Below are 16856 nucleotides of genomic sequence, written 5' to 3'. Positions count from 1 at the left end.
AACTGCTAAAATGGGGACTGTTGCCTTTCTCTTCCTTTTGTTTGAAAGTAAAGCTCCTTGAAGGTCCTTCCCTTCTATTCGGCTTCAGTATCCAAAGTTTGGCCATTGCCTCTGGCCCACTGCTCATGAGAGAATCATGGAATGGTTTGGGTTGGAAGGACCCTAAAGCTCATCTTGTTCGACACCCCCTGCCACAGGCAGGGACACCTTCCACTAGCCTGGGTTGCTCCAAGTCCCATCCAACCTGTCCTTGGACACTTCCAGGGATTTCATAAAGTGGTTCTGATGCTATTTAGATTGAAAAGAACAACAATATTGTGGTTTTTACACCTCTGCTTTTTCACAAATGCTCTAATACACAGCTGAAGGAGACAGAAACACTTCCTTTGCAGGTTTCTCTTTCACCACCAATGAGGAAAGTAAGGATTATAATAATTATTGCAAGCCAGGCTTCTGTTTAAGAAGTGTTTGAGCTTTTATCAAAGGCAGACTTGCACACAAGGAACGGGCAGTTGAACCGGGGAGCATTTTATCTAAAGCGCTCATTAACTTGGACAACCCAGGTCGAGGGTTTTGTGTTGTTGTGGTTGTTTTGTTTTGATTTTTAATCATCCAGGCATCTCCCATGCCTGTACAGGCACCAGTGCTTTCCCGGATCAGCTCCTGGATGACAAGGTCTGCCAGGCAGCTACAAGGACAGTAAAACACAGTGCACTAACCTGCATCTCTGGAGTGCTGCGTCTGAGCTTCCCAGGCCTCCAAAGGGTCAAGTCTGACCAGCAGCCACCCCAGCTGACATTCCATTTGCCTCACTTAGTCATTCCTATTAGATGCATTTCCTGGAAGCTACTGGTAAGTGACAAATTTTATTCTTATCTTTTTAATTTGATTGCAAAGCAATGCAGTGACTCCAATCTGGAAGCCCACGACCCAGCACGTGAGAATTGGTTCACTTTTACAGCTGTACAGGGGGGAGCTTTGAGTTTACTGGCAGCAATGAATCAGTCTTTTTATTTATGCCCGTGTTTGAAAATGTAATACCACTGTAACTAATAATTTATACATTTTCCTCATTACCTTTATGAAATATCTGCTGTCCAAAAGAGAGCTAATAGAACTCCAGCTCACTGGGAGCTGTGCTGCTCGGTGGAGTTCAGCCACCAGAAAGACCAGGAGTGAGTTACAACTCTTGGGCTTTGTTGGTGTATTTTTATTTTAATTCTTCTTCTTAATTTCTTCCCAAAACCTCCCTTGTTCACGGGACTTGCTGAAATACCTTAAGTGAAACCTTTAAGTCAAACCTTAAGTCCCCGAGCAGCTGCTGGGTCGGCAGAAGCCCAGCTGTCTAAACTCTACTGGCAGTAAATGTCACTCTTGCACACAAACTGCGTGCCTGGAGAACCCACAGGCACATCTTGGGCCATCACATCCCATCACGTCCCCGGCCCAGACGTGAGACCCGGAATGGGAACCGTCCCCACAGCCCCGGCGTGGTGAGGAGCAGGCCCTGCCCGTGACAAGCGTGCTGCAATGACAGAAATGCACTTGGAGTTGCAATTAGTGGCACTGTCATTTTCGGGCGCTCCTGCCAATTAATTAAGCCTGTCAAATGGAAAAACAGCGGCATTCACATGATAATTTATATAGGGAGAGACTGGCCCAGAAAAGCTGCCGCTGCCGCCAACAAAATCCCCTCCGAGCGCTCAAAAAAAAAAAATAATAAAAAAAAAAAATAAAGAAGTAGAAAGGGGAGGGGGGAAGAAAGAAAGTTAAACTGTCCTTGTTATAATTGTTAACTCTGATCGCTCAAGTAGAAGACGGGCTGATTAAAACTCCAAACGAGCCCCCAGCTCGCTTAAATCTCAGAGTCCGGAATGATAGAATCAGAGGAGTTTATTCATACCATTAAGCCCCAGAGAACTTAATTGAAAGAAGAGCATAGCCTGGACCTTGACAAGCGGGAGGTCACAGTAATTGCTGCCGGACATATTTAACATTAAGATAATCAGGCCATTAATTACCCTTTGGATCATTAAATCAGCCAGTTGCAAAATGAAATTTCTGCCTCTATTACTCACTTGAGAGACCACAGGGGTGGCTTTTAATTTATCAGTGAGCTTGAGATACAAAGGACCAGGCTTGGGGAGGAAGGAAAAGGGGGAGAAAGGAGGGGGTTTGCTTCAGCAGAGGCAGGAATATCAATCCGCCATGCTTGGTGATCGTGGCAAATTAACTAGGTAAGATAACCTCGGCTTCTAAAGGCAGAAGCTGGGGGTATGTAAATAGATGAGGGCAGACAGGGAGATCAGAGCCTGCACACCACTTAGCAGGATAATAAAGGAAATCATCCTTGATTATCAGTGCTAATTTGGACACTGCCGGTAGCTTGTTATGCGTGTTCTGAGTAGCATTTAATTAATTCAATTGCTTGTTAATGAGGGAAGTGACATGTGGGGAGCAGATGCCACCCAACTGCAGATGGGTTCTGGTCAGCCCTTCACAATAAAATCTTCCTTTTTTTTTTTTTTTTAATTTATTTTTAAAAACCCCCTTCCCCCATCCCTGAAACGGGAAAGGTGTCAAGCGTGGAGGAGCACTGAAAAGGCACAAAACACTGACCTCATCAGGCCAAGAACCGCCAAGAAACCGGAGCTGACAATGCGGACAGAGAGGTCCCGATGCTCTCCCAGGCCCCGTTTGTGACGCTGCCGCCTTATGCCAGGAATCCAAGACCAACAGGACCATAACAGCAGCTCCAAAAGGAGCCAGAGATGAGGCATCCCTACCAGACCCAGGATACGATTCTGGGATCCCAAGTACCCTGTTTCCCAGGGCTTGCCCTTTATTTGCACTGTCTATAATAAAGGATTAATTATTTTTGCGAAAAAAAGACGGTATGGGTCATTTTTTTCACAGAAGACATATTTTTCATCAGTTATACCCCAGAAAGCAGTTCAGCCTCGGAACAGCAAGCCAGGCTCTAGTGCAGGACTGTAAAACTAAGCTAAATACAGTCGAGCTGCATAATGTTTTCTCGACACCATTAAATTCAGTTCATTAGTGAGTGAGGGATCAAACTGGATCTCACAGCGGAAGGTGAAAGGCAATTCCCGGCACTGCTGGCTCCCAACTCCACACTGCTCAGCCAGCACTGGATTTTCCTACCACCTTTGGTACCCAGAACAAACAGGGCGACTGCTGTGCAAACAAACCCGAGCACGACTGCTGCAGATGCTCCAGCTAAAGAGCAGAGCTTAAAACCACGCCTGGGCTTCTGCCACCCATCACTTAAAAAATACAGTTTTAATGGAATTGGGTGTTTGTCCTATTTATGAATATTCTTAAAAAGATACCAAAATGGTGGAGCCTTTTAAGGTTTGCACTTAAGGTTAGCCCTTTAGGGTAGCTAATGCAGATATCTGGTATCACTTGAGTAGGAAAACAAGCAGGGTGCCTGGACGTGACCCTGCCTTCCCTCTGTTTGCCCACCAGCTTCCAGCTGGTGGAGGTGACACATCATCCCAGTGAGACAGAGATGGAGACCTTGGGAGCTCAGAGGAAGAGGGAGAGGGAGCAGATAATCGTCTCCAGGAGTGGGCAGGGGTATGGTGGCAGCTTGTCCCCTTTGGAAAAGGCCAACAACATCTCAGGAAGTCGATGGTGGCAACCAAGTCTGCAAACAGAATCCACATGGGTAGGAACAGTAATGCGGAGAAAGCAAAACCTGCAAGGTGTGTCCAGGAGAAAGGTAAATACCTGTAGGAGACTGACACACCAGTGCAAAAGGCCCAGGTCACACATGGCACAGAGTCCCCAGGTTGGCTTCCCCACCTCTCCAACGTTCCCGGAGCAGCGCTGCCCCACCGGGACACTGGTGTGCTGCCCCACTGCAAAGCACCGCTGGCAGAGTGTGCTCAAACAGTATCAATAGCAATTAGAGAAGAGTCCTGATCTCATCCCTAGCCCCGGTTAATTGTCGCAACATTGATTTACTCTAATTTGACTTCTCACTCCAAATTAAACCCGCATTACCGAGGGAGGGACTGCAGGCAAACTCTGCCCGCTCCCCCCGCCAAGACAGTAAATTTAATATTGAATACACTCACAAAAAACCTGGTGGTTGTTGCACGATCCATACTGAGAGATCTGTTTCCTTTCTTTCCCCCCTTTCTCTTTTTTTCTTCCTGTGAGTAATTAAAAGATACTTTTCTTGACTAATGATGCCCCTGTTTGGAAACGGGAAGTCAATACTCCTGCACCAGCAGTCAGCTCCAATTTGTCACAGGGCTCCCGAAGTTTGAGCGGCGGCTCTCAGGGCTCTGGTAATTGCTGGAACCAATTACCAGCTTTCCAAAGCTGACCTAATCATGGACCCACGGACACCCCTGCTCAGGGCCAGCTGGTCCCCGTTCCCTTTCATACTCAGGATCCACACGTGCTTAGGTTTTCTGCTGCCTCACCAACTTTTTCTGCTGCTTATTCCCCCTTCTTCCCTGGGATCACACCAACACCCTCAGCCCGACCTCTGCCTCGTCCTATTGCTTTATCCCACACGGCTTCCTTGGGGAATCCCACCACATCTGCGCTCCCAAAACCTCCCAGGTCAATGCTCGAGGCCATCCAAGGTGTTGCTTTTGATCCGGAGGCACCGAACGACCTGGAAATCTGCTTACGGAATTCCAGAATGGTTTGGGTTGGAAGGGACCTCATCCCATTCCACCCCCTGCCATGGGCAGGGACACCTTCCACTAGCCCAGGTTGCTCCAAGCCCCGCCCAACCTGGCCTTGGACACTTCCAGGGATGGGGCAGCCACAGCTTCTCTGGGCAACCTGAGCCAGGGCCTCCCCACCCTCCAAGCCAAGAATTCCCTCCCAATATCCCATCTAACTCTGCCCTCTGGCAGTGGGAAGCCATTCCCTGTGTCCTGTCACTCCAGGCCCTTGTCCACAGTCCCTCCCCAGCTCTCTTGGAGCCCCCCAGCACCAGCGCTCAGCTTTCTTCCCCTTCAGAAGGGGCTTTGCTAAACACTTCCGTCTTCCCTAATCTCCAAACATCCTTGGTCTGCCTCTATCCCTTCTCCACTGGAACTCCAAATCTCAGCTCCCCAAATTATTTCTTCTCACTTACTTTCTTGCCTCTTCCCCCAGTCCCTCAGCCTCAGTTGCCTCTCTCCCCTTCAATCCCCAACAACAAAAAAAGAGGGGTTGTTTAACCCTCCTTTCAGGTCCATTTTAGCTGCTTCCAATGGGATTCCTCATGCCAAACTTTAAACAGCACTGAGAAAATGGCACACACAACTTCTACCCAAACAACTTGAACTTACTTTCTTGCCACAGCTCAGACAGAAGGATTGTGATGCTGGCAGAGACCAAAGTAAAGCACAAAAGGAGGCACACACTTGGAAGAAGCAGAGCTTTGTGGTATTTATGTGAAAAATCTCACTTCAGTCCCTGCTGCAAACAGCAGAAGGATGGAAGCAGCAAAGCAAGATTACAACTGCTTTGTGGGAAAATTTTCACATCATCTTAATTCTACTTTTTCTAGCACCTCTTCCATCACACAACTGTGCACTTGAACACAGAGTTGGAAATTCCTATTTATAAAATGAATCTTTTTGTCCCAAAATGTTACAGTGCAAGAAAGAAAGTGCAATGGTGTCGGTGACAATCAGAAGCAGTTGAATATAACCACGAAGATGTACAGAAACAAAGCAGGAGAATTAAAATAAGCCCTGAGCATGAAATACAAAGAGAATAAAGTTGATTTTCTATAAGTAAAACTCAATCTCAAATAAATTACTTAATTCAAATGGATGGTGCTCTTTTTATCACAGTCACATGGATTTTAGATTTTTCATGATGTTTATTATATGACTACTAAAATAATGCAATCTTTCTTTTTTTTAAATAAAATATCAATTGAGCATAAGCCTTTTCCTTGCAAGTATTTAGAACTGAGGCATCTCTCCAGCTCCTCTCAACAGTAAGGAGCAACATGTATTTGTCAGATGCAAGAATATGAGAACTCTGGATTACACTGTACCTGATGAAATCATTATGTTACCTGTCTAATAAAACACACACCTACAGCAGGAATCCCCTTTATGTCTGAACAAACCCTCTCCTTAGGTCTCCCTGAGCACTTCTATATGCAGTGATTCATCTAAGTAGCCTGATTAATGTAGTGGCTTCATTCTCGAAGATGAACCAAAGGTGGCACCACAAATTCATTTTTCAGGGCTAACGAAAGAAGGCAACAAGAAACAGTTGACTTGATCACACACAACAGCACAAACCTACTCCTGCACCATGGGAGGGGGCCCAGGTTCACCTGCCATTTCACCTGGGAAAAGCAGGATCCTGGGATACACGTGGACAAAGCCAAGACAGAATTCCCGCTGAGCTCTCCCGTGTGCAGGAGGCAACACCGAGAGCTGAACCTCCATCCTGGGATGGAGCCCCCCAGAGCTCCTGCTCAGACCCCCGTCACAGCCTTCTGAAGCCAACTGCAAAGCCTGGCCCAGCTGTGCAGGCTGGCCCAGCAGGTCTTTGTCCTGCCTGAACCCTCTGCCACTGCTTCCCCCAAGCCAGTATGTTAGAGCCAGTCACCTCAAATCTACTGAAACCACCAAAGCATTTCCAAAACATCTTTCTTTGACACTGAACAGATAAATTAAGCACAAAAACCTTTAGGTTTTGGTAGGACAATGGATCACAGACAGATTTTCACTGTGTGGAGCTACAGGACGTAGGTAAAATGCTGTTCTCACAGGAAACAACCCCTCCACCAGCTTATGGTTTCACATACATCACATAAAAAGTAGTAATCAAGTCCATAGTGAGCAGGACTTTGAACATCCATGAGGAGAACCCAGAGACCTGACAGCCAGGTACAAATTCCTGAGTGAGCTTGAACTTCTGAAGGCAGATTATTAATCATAAAGTGATAGTCCAAGAGCCAGGAACTTTGTGGCCGAGCGAGACAAAGAGACACAGGGCAGGGTAATTTAGGCTGAGGAAGAGCCAAGCGGGAGGTTTCCATCTCCCACTGGTTTGTCGGTCAGTCACTGAACGAAAACATCGCCGAGCTGCTGAGGAAACCTCCACAAGAAGGAAAAAGTAACGGGGTCACTCAACTTCTGACACCCCCACTCAGACACCTGCTCTTCCTGGGCACTCAGCGAAGATATAACTCAGGATTTGTACAAGGCACATGGTGAGGGAGAGTTTAAAAAACAGCAGCATCACTCCCCCCCCCCCGCCTGCCGCACGCCAGGGCAAGACGGGCCGAGCAAACCCACCTCGAGGAGTCTGAGGAGGGCTTCATGTGGCCTTGGCTGTTCTCCTCCCACACACTGTTGGCCAGCTCGTTGCCGATGGCCGACATCACCTTGATGAGCTCGATGGGCCAGTCGTCCAGGTCCAGGGAGCGCACCCGGGACAGGTGCGTGCCGAGGTTGCGGTGGATACCTGAGCATTCGATGCAGATGAGGGCTCCCAGGTTCAGGCTGGCCCAGTCAGGGTCTGCAGGAGGAGGGACACGAGAGATTAGGACAGTGAAACAGCCAACAGAATGCTGCTTGTGGATAAAGAGCTTGGCTCCAGGGGTGTCTTGTCCGAAAGCGCAGCTGGGAGGGCTGGAGTGGGGTCAGTGGAGATGCCAGTGGAGATCCCAACCCTTCTGAGAAACCCTCAAGGAGTAAACAAAACAAAAAGTGGGGTGTCTCAAAAGATGTATCACTCCACCTCCAGTCAAAAGAAAAACTATGAATTAGAGAGAAAAGGAGAAACAAAATATAAGTGCAGTGATGGGCAGCGGGTGGTGAAGCAGTGGAGAAAGGCCCTCCCTGGGCACCCCGAGCTGCTCAGAGCCAATTACAAGGGGAAAAAGAGAAAAAAAAATAAAGAACAAAAAACTCGACAAAAAAAATAAATAAGGAACAACAACAACAAAATTCTCTCTTGCCAATCACATCAACTGCCTCAACATCCACCTATATCATCAGCCACACGTGGCTCTTACCCCTGACGCACTCTGGGGGGTGCTTCCATCTCCAAGATCAGCACTAAGATGGAAATGGGACACTTGGAACAGCCCCAGTTTTAGTGTTTGAGCCAGAAGGATTCCACCCACCTAGAAAAACCCCACAAACAACAGGGCTGGGACAAACCTGAGGCAAGATGGGAAATTCCATTTCCCAGCATGGTTCAACTCTTTTGCCACTGCCCTGTGTGATTTTAATCCAGATTTGTAGGAATCACCCTCTCTCCAACAAACATTCGCTTTCACAAATGCAACTGAAGACATATGAGAAGAATGTTTGTTGTTTTTTTTTCTCTCCCCTGCTGTCAGATCTTCTCTTCATGCCTGTGCATCCCAAAGGACTATCCCAAATGCCAAGCAGGAAAATGGTAATTAACTAAGAGGGCAGGCAATTCTTACTCCCATCTAAATAAAATTTAGAGCTGACAGAAAATGAATTTCCAGCATTACCTTCCTTCCAGGAATATTTAATCCAAAGACTCATTTTAACTTTGTGCAACCCAAAACTGAAAAGTTATTTTTGGCAGCCAAAATACATGGAAACAAAACGTTTTGTAGTTCTTCGCCACGTGACGTTTGGACAAAAAACAGGAAGGGAAAGCAGGTAATTTTAATTGAAAAGTCCCACATTTCACTGTGGGACTTTGATTCATTGACTGACATTTTTCAGTCAGTCCACAGAAATCCAAAAACATCCCCAACAAGAAAAATCCCCCATCTTATTCCACCTGAGCAGAAAAACACATCTTCTGTTTTAAAGTTTCTGTCCATAACAAGTCTCATACTACAGATAATATAACATCTATATTATACACATACATCATTCCACATCTCCAAAAAATAAGGTGAGACTGAACTCCTGCCATGCTTTCTAAGCTTTTGGTGTGACAACCAGGGCAAAGTCCTTTCCTGCATAATTCTTCAGATCACCTCCAGTGTTGTTTTGCCAATGGGGGAAACAATCTGAAAAAACAGCAATTTGTTGGTATAAACTTAAACACTGCAGATAATAATTTAAAATTTGCAACCTGTGACTCAGAATGAAATCCCTGACCTACAAGGGTCAGGGTTATCCTCACAAAAATCAGAAGTGCAATGAGCTCTAAGAGGCATGAACTCAGAATGAAGCAAGAGAATAAAATAGTGGTTTATATTATTCCAATTATTCTGACAGAACTGATGTTAAGGACCTGACCTCCCTCCCAAATACCTGTCAGCTTGAAGAATATCCAGTGTATTTTGTACTGAATAAATTCTTTAAATATTCACCTACTTCAGGGGATCACAGAATGGTTTGGGTTGGAAGGGTCCTCCCAGCTGGCAGCGCTGAAGGAGTCCCCAAAGCCATAACCAAGAAATGTCACCCAGACACTGTTTTAAATTTCAACAATCTGACAACACACAGCTGAGTGTGAAGGTGGCAAATGGGGAAAGGCAAGGGTTGAATTTGTTACAGAAGTGAAACTGTTCTCACCAATTTATACCAAAGAATCCACACATGGTTAACAAGCTCTAACTATTCAACATGGGTTTTTTTTCTTTTAAGAAGATGATACAAAACCAGCTCCCTTTTTCTGCTGATGCCAAGAGTAATTCTGAACTGGAGGATGCTCACAATACTTACAAGCACAGGGCAGGCTCTGCTCCAGGATGGACAGCCAGGTTTGATGGTAAAAGGAAGAAAAAGCCCCCTCAGTGCAGCCAGACCTGCTATAAAGCTACTTTCCCCTCTTTTACTTATTCACAATTTGTCAATCAAAATATGAGGGTTTTAGCATCACTTAATATATCCAGACAACAACATTCAGCTGTCCATGTTCTCCAAAATGTTTGGCTCTCTCTTTCCCTAAAAGCCTCCTCCCCACTGTGCCTTGCACCTCAGTCACAGTGATCATTTGCAGGCGAAAGCTCTTTTGAGAGAATAACTCCTCCCACTGTCTCCTTCACCCCTCTGGATCCCAGGAGGCTGGTGAAAGGCTTTGCCATGCTAAATCTGAGTTCAGCAGGTGTCAGATGGGCTGAGCAGAGGGAATCCCTGAAGGGAGGAGCAGACAAGCCAGGGAAAGATGCAGCAGGGGTGAAGGCATCTCAAGTCACAGCAGAGAGAGAAAAGTCTGTAACTTTCCTATTCCTTGAGAGGTTTGGGGTTTCTCCTGTTCTGCACATAAAACTGTATCTTGTGATGGGTAGGACAGGATTGTCCAGATTATTACTTTGGGGTTTGGCTCTCAAATACAAAATACCCCAGAGTAAGTGATGAGACTCCTGGGCTGGAAAACTCACGATGAGACTCGTTTTTAAGCCCTCCCTATTTTCCTCTGCAGCAGCAAAGACCTGATGTTCCATGTTTTCCAGACACCTCAAAAGAGTGGCTCATATTTATCCTCTCATCTCTGTAAGACTGGAAGAGCCAAAATCCAGAAAATTTAGTTGGGTTTGCCTAAGCAATTTAATTCCCTTCAGTGGCTTCTCTAGACAGAGAGAGTGCTCTGGGAAAAGGAACCACCAGTTTGCTTCTAAAATATGAAATCAGATCTTGGGCAAAAACTCCAGCACCTAAAGAGCACTTAGCCTCACCTCTTGCTCTAGGATGGGAATGTTAGAAATAAGAACTTTGACTGACTTTAGTTGGAAGCTGCCAAAGGGCTGGGGTGCTGGCAGCACACAGCTGCTGCTGGAATAACATCCAACAAGGCAGAAATTCCCCGGGGAAACAAAGTGCTGCACAAAGTGCTAAAAAGGCAAAGAGCTCTAGAAAGAGGAAGAATGAGAATTCTGAAGTGGAAGATTGATGGCTCTTGAACAGAGCTGAGAGATGGCAACATCTCATATTCCTTTGCTCCCAAACATCTGGCTCTGTGGAGATGCAAACTGTGTAAGTGTTCCACGGGAGAGCTGGGGCTTTTGGGGGTGAGGACCTGCCAGGCAGGGCAGGAAGGGAGAAAAGGGAATAAAGCAAAGCCCTGCAGAAAAAGCAGCAGGCTGAGGTTCACCTCCTCTGTGTGTGTGTTTACATTTTAAAATACATTGCTTTGGAAATATCTCACATTTTTCCAAAGGAACGACCGTGGTCTTAAAATCAGGAAGGTCAAGGGGCAAGATGAGGGTGCAAATCATCTCTAAGAACACAAACAGTTCCAGTCAGGATTCCAGAATCATCCCCCTTCAAAAGCTGCACCACAGAGCATTGCCAAAATGGGCTGTGCCACCCTGCCCTCTCCCTACAACGTGTTCCTGGCACGTCCCTCCTGCTGGCACCACGCACGGGTGGCCAGCCTGGCCCACGGAGAACCTGGCTGAGACCCAGCCTGGCTGCAAGAGGGACAAAGAGAAAAATGAAAAAAAAAAAAACAGTGCTGCTTCCTTGCACAGTCATTTTCCTGATTAAACATCCAGCCTGGCTGCATAAATCCTGGGATATGTGCCTGACTGGGGATAGCTGGATTCTGGGCAGAGCTGAGATGGATCACAGATGCATCAGGAGGATGTGTGTGGGTGTGGGAAGTTGTCTGCAGTGAAGGGACTGCACGTTAGATATATAAATTACAACCCCCATATGTATATATTTATAAAATATAAATATATAGTCAACATAAAATTATCAGAAATATTATTTACAACATATTTATATTAGAAACATATATAGCTATAAAATATATAAATATAAAATATTATATATCTAGTTAGCAGGGTCTAGGAAAATGCCACCCACAGCTGAACAGCCAGTCTGGAGCAGGAATGAGCTCCACTGCCCCCCTGCTCTGCTCACAGGCAGCAGGGAGTATTTCAAATGAGTTAAATATACATGTAGGTCACTCACAGACTCCATCCCTCTCCTCCACCACCTCACCTGCCTTCTACCTGCACTACATCAAAGCCCTGGTGGAAATCTCAATGACCACCAGACCTGTGTGAAAGAACACTGATAAATAAGAGTGGCTTTGGGCTGTGGGTGTTAAAATATCAGCCAAACCAACACTGTCCCTTGTTTATCATGAGCTGGGTCACCTTGAGTGGAACATAAAGACCAAACTGTGCAAAAGCACTTGCACTGGTATATGAATGTCCATTTTAAACTGGGATGTCTTAGAATGGCTTAGACCAGTAGGCAAAACCCTAAACAGCAAATCTTAACAAAATACATACATATATATATATATATATGTATACCCAAATAAATGAATATTTTTCCATTTTAAACATGTGCAAAAATTGCAAGAAAAGTTCTCACTTCCAAATATCAAAGAAATAAAAATGCACAAGTTCTCAATCCTTCAGCTCCCACAACTAATTGCTTTAGAGCAAGAGAACTTCCTTTTTGTGGCTTTGTTGCAAACCCCTGGAACTAAAGAGCACCAGAATAATGACCTGAGCCAGGGTTAGTGAGGTGAACCACAGCTCAAAGTATTCTCAAGAACACTCTTCTGAACACTAAGTATATGTTTTAGAAAATAAAAAAAAGAGAAAGAAACACAAAGGGGAAGAAAAAAATAATCTCAAATCAGTTTTCTAGTATCCAGATATAATGAGCAATGACTTTGGTTTCTTCTGACAAGTAACCCTAAAAACCAAACCAAAGGAAGACCAATCAAGCTCTGCCTCTTTGAAAATATTACCATGGCACATGTGCCCTCAAAGGAGGAAAATGGAAGTAACTGATGTCAAAAAGCAAACTTTTTTCTTTATACTCAAAGGAAAGTACAGAAATGCTGACATTTAGAGTGGCATGTGAAACAACAAGGAGAAAAAATCAGGATGCATCTGATGCAGCATATATGAGGTATAAATTAACATCAAATAAGTCTGATTAAGCAAACTTCATAATGAAGAAGGAACGTGCAAACAGCATCTGGGATGTAATACAGGAAAAGACAAAGCCTCTGGTGGGTGTTCACACGAGTCTGGGCCAAGGAGAGTCTTGGTCAAGGAAAAGAGGTCGGTCTGCTCAAGTGAGTGGCTGTACTTACTCTGTGCTTCACAGTCCACGCAGTGGGAATTGCCTCTGATGTTCCTGATGGACTGCAGGGCCATGGCCTCGTTCTGACTGGTCAGGCGGGACTGCGGAGGGAAGGAAAGGCGTCAGCAACCAGGCAGGACCCGGCACAGGGAGCAGAGACAACGGCAGCAAACCCACAGGGCAGAGCAAGGTCGAAGGAATGTGAGCAAGAAACCTCAAGTCTTGGGTTTGCCTCTCAAGAAATAGTGATCTTTTGGCACCTCCAAGGCTTCTGGGGGCTCCAGCCTGGATTCTAACAAGTGGGGAGACAGCACAGAGGAAAATCGAGCATGGAAATGAGCCCCCTTCCCAAGAACAGCAGTCAGTGCAGGTTTGCTCCTGGAGATAAATAAGAACAGTGTTTCCTGAGATCAATTTCTTTTATTGATGTGCATGCTCTTGCTAATGAAGACTAAGGGGTGGTTTGCAAAAGCAGCTGAAACCTTTTTATCACGAAAAGGTCAAGATTTCACCCGATGGCTCCCATTTGAATTCTCTCCACGATGACCTGCCCGTGACCTCTACCTGGACCTGGGGAGGCTGTCACAACACACAGTTGTTCAGCAGTTCAGCTCTACCCAGCTGAAGTGTCTGGAGGGCTCTCTGAGAAGCCAACTGTGACCTGCACCAAGGGCTGGACTCTTGGAGACAAAGTGATTCAAGCAGGACAAGGACCAGGTCTTGCAGGTGGAAATACCTCCTCCATGGAACACCTCCTAAACCTGCCCTTTGCTGTTCCAGCCAGCTCTTCTGACATGTTTTGAGAACCTCTCTGAGCCACTTACCAGCCACTCTTTATCCTCTTTTGTATCAATATTTCTGTGTAGGTGTTAAGGTGCAAACTTCCTGTTCTGTGCTCCCCTAACACACATCAGAATGTGTGAATCCACAAAAAGCAAGAAAACATGTACACTGTGATTTTCCTCCACCTCAGTAATGCATACTGGAAATAAATACACTTTTTAAAAGAAAATGGGAAGTAAATTATATTGTGGTGATGGTAATGACTGGGTGTTTGATCTACTCTGGTACCTCCGGGCAAGGAAAGCAGGCATTAAATTCAAAATATGAGTCTCCTCTTTGCAATATAAAATCATGAAAGACAACTGTTAGGTGGGTAATATTAAAGGATCTACAAGTCTTTATTTTAATGTTATTGCCCATTTCTCTCCCTCACCCACCACTCAGCACCTTGCACTCTAACTGTGAAGTGTTTGCAGACACATTGACTTAAGATGTTCTCCCGAACATGAGCACTGGCTGAAGATGTCTCAGATTTTAAACATTTATTTTGCTGGGAAAGGAGAACAAATCCCTCCTGCCATCATACAAAAGCATTTCAAGGTGGAAACCTGCTCCTCTCAGGCCATGTTTGCCCCAGAAAGCCCCAACTCTGCTGTGGGTGTAACGCACGCATTCCTCCAGGAGTACAGGTTTAAAATGCAGAGTTCTTGATTTTGCTTTCATCTGAATGATGAAAGCCAAATCAAGATCCCTCAGTTATTCTCAGTGTTACTCTGTGCACCATACCTTGTTCTTGCTGCTCTCACACGACTGTAAACTGGCCAAGATCTGACTCTCTATGGCTTGGACCCAGGCGTCCCTTTCCTCATATGTGGTGGCTTCAAAGTGCCAAGTCTGGCCGGTGAGAGACACGATGATAAACTCAAAGTTTTCTTCTTGTTCTGAACAAAAAAATCACAATAGGAAGAAGAGACTGAGTTAAGGATATTGACAATTAGCTTAAACAATCTTGGTTGATGAGAATTTCTGCAATATAACATAACAGCTTTAAGCTGAAAGAGGGCAGGGTTAGGTGGGATATTGGGAAGGAATTGTTCCCTGGGAGGGTGGGGAGGCCCTGGCACAGGTTGCCCAGAGAAGCTGTGGCTGCCCCAGCCCTGGGAGTGTCCAAGGCCAGGTTGGATGGGGCTTGGAGCAACCTGGGCTAGTGGAAGGTGTCCCTGCCCATGGCAGGGGGTGGAAGAAGACGGGCTTTAAGGTCCCTTCCAGCCCAAACCATTCTGGGATTCCAGACCACACAAACGCAGGGCTGAGGTCTGAGCCTGGATCCCTGCACAAGGCACCAGGAAACAATGTGTGGATCTGCTGCTTTTTCCCTCCAAATGTTATGTAGATAAAGCCCTGGTTTGGGAAAATACTCAGGGTATGTTTGTGAGTTTGGTGTCAAGTCTGTACCTTTCTCAAACATTAAGTGGCCAACAAGCACTATTTAGATTTAAACCTGAGGTGCTAAGAGCTACATAATGTAAAAATCAAAGTGTGCCACAAAATAAAAGAAGAATGGACTATAAAGAGCTGACAATACAGAAAATTTAACAATTTACCCTCTTCTTTCAAGCAGTTTTTATATGCACAGATATATTAAAGAGATGTGTACATTTTCTCCTCCACAGCATAAACACTGGGATAATAATAATAATCACTGGGATATAATACAGGATTAAAATCAGTTCAACCTATTCAACATTCACGTTCGATATGGGAGATGAGAAAATGATCTGAGCAGCCAGCAGAGAGGGTCAGAGAAATATCCTTAGGGCTACTGCAGGATAAGGACAAGTATTCAGGCCAGAGGAGCAGCACAAGAAAATACCAGCAGAACTGCAATAAATGGACACACACTCTACCTACACATGGGACACCAATGGCAAATTAAAAAATCAAGGAAGCTGAAAACAGAGCAAGTGGAATTGGGAAGGGCTCGCATGAAGCATGAAAGAAAAGAATAATAAGAGCACAAAACTCTGGTGAACATCAGCCATAACGAGCTTTAGAAAGAGCATTTTGTCTGGTAATGACTTATTATATATTCAGAGACACGAACTACCCTGTTCCCTCTTATCCCCAGGCAGGCACAGACAAGGGACAAATCCAACACAAGCTCTAAAGGCAGCACTGCTGCCACTGCCAGTCATTTTCCCAACCTGTGGGGTTTGCTTGGATAAACTCCATGCTAGTAGAAGGTTACTTTGCACCTTGAAGTGGGAATAAACATAGAGTTGAAGCTTATTTTCAGGTGCAGGAGAGCACCCAAAGCAGCAGTTTTACTAAGAACAGAGTGTGGAGAATAAGTGGGAAAAGAAATCATAGAATCCCAGAATATCTTGAGCTGAAAGGGACCCACAAGGTCCAACTCCAGGACACCCCAACAATCCCACCCTGCCCCTGAGGGCGTTGTCCAAACCCTCCTGGAGCTCTGGCAGCCTTGTGGCCATGCCCAAACCCTGGGGAGCCTGTTCAGTGCCCAACCACCCTCTGGGGGAAGAACCTTTCCCTGAGATCCAGCCTAAATCCCCCCTGACACAGCTCCATGTCGTTCCCTTGGGCCAAACATTAATGATCCAGCTGTACGGCCACAACTACTTTTCTATTTTAGCAACTGTATCGGGGCGAAGTTGGGATGTTATTTTTTGGTCTGTGTTTGTCCCTAGCCACCTGCGAAAGTTTATGTTTTCGCCTGCCAAGTCTACTGATAGAGCAGTGGATTTGGCCTTGGAGGGAGAACTTCTGTATAAACTGTTTTAATTGGTCTGTTGTGATTGGTCGATTGCTCGTCAAGGGCAGTTGGAGGACAAAAGGAGGAGGAAGGTGATTAAGGGCCCCCCCAGCCCCAATTTGGAAGGCCCCCCCCCCCCCCCCATACTCACCCAGGTGTCACCTGTAAGCAAGTCTTACCCATCCTAACCAATAATGAGATCTCTCTGTAGCAGCTGCGTGTCCCGGAGGGGTGGCAGGCTCCCACTTCAAGCAGGCGTCCCCGCTGAAAGCAACTTGGTCCATCGTGAAGAGCCG

At 45.8% G+C, this 16856-nt stretch overlaps 1 protein-coding gene across 10 annotated transcripts in view; it reads right to left on the bottom strand.

Annotated features, from left to right (window-relative positions):
* AGAP1 (ArfGAP with GTPase domain, ankyrin repeat and PH domain 1) overlaps nt 1–16856 on the bottom strand; it is a 292625-nt gene that overhangs the window by 32556 nt on the left and 243213 nt on the right. For all 10 annotated transcript variants that reach the window (XM_017829561.1, XM_017829556.1, XM_017829558.1 and 7 more), the window contains 3 exons: nt 14571–14725; nt 13012–13102; nt 7302–7524 (listed from right to left, as the gene is read on the bottom strand). In XM_017829561.1, the coding sequence (XP_017685050.1) occupies nt 7302–7524; nt 13012–13102; nt 14571–14725 (469 nt within the window). The remainder of the gene's footprint in view (nt 1–7301; nt 7525–13011; nt 13103–14570; nt 14726–16856) is intronic.

Source organism: Lepidothrix coronata, unplaced genomic scaffold (genome assembly GCF_001604755.1).
Source record: "Lepidothrix coronata isolate B3197 unplaced genomic scaffold, Lepidothrix_coronata-1.0 Scaffold165, whole genome shotgun sequence".
Lineage (NCBI taxonomy): Eukaryota > Metazoa > Chordata > Aves > Passeriformes > Pipridae > Lepidothrix > Lepidothrix coronata.
The sequence above is the reverse complement of the archived record's forward strand: the minus strand, read 5'-3'. Positions and strand labels throughout refer to the sequence as shown.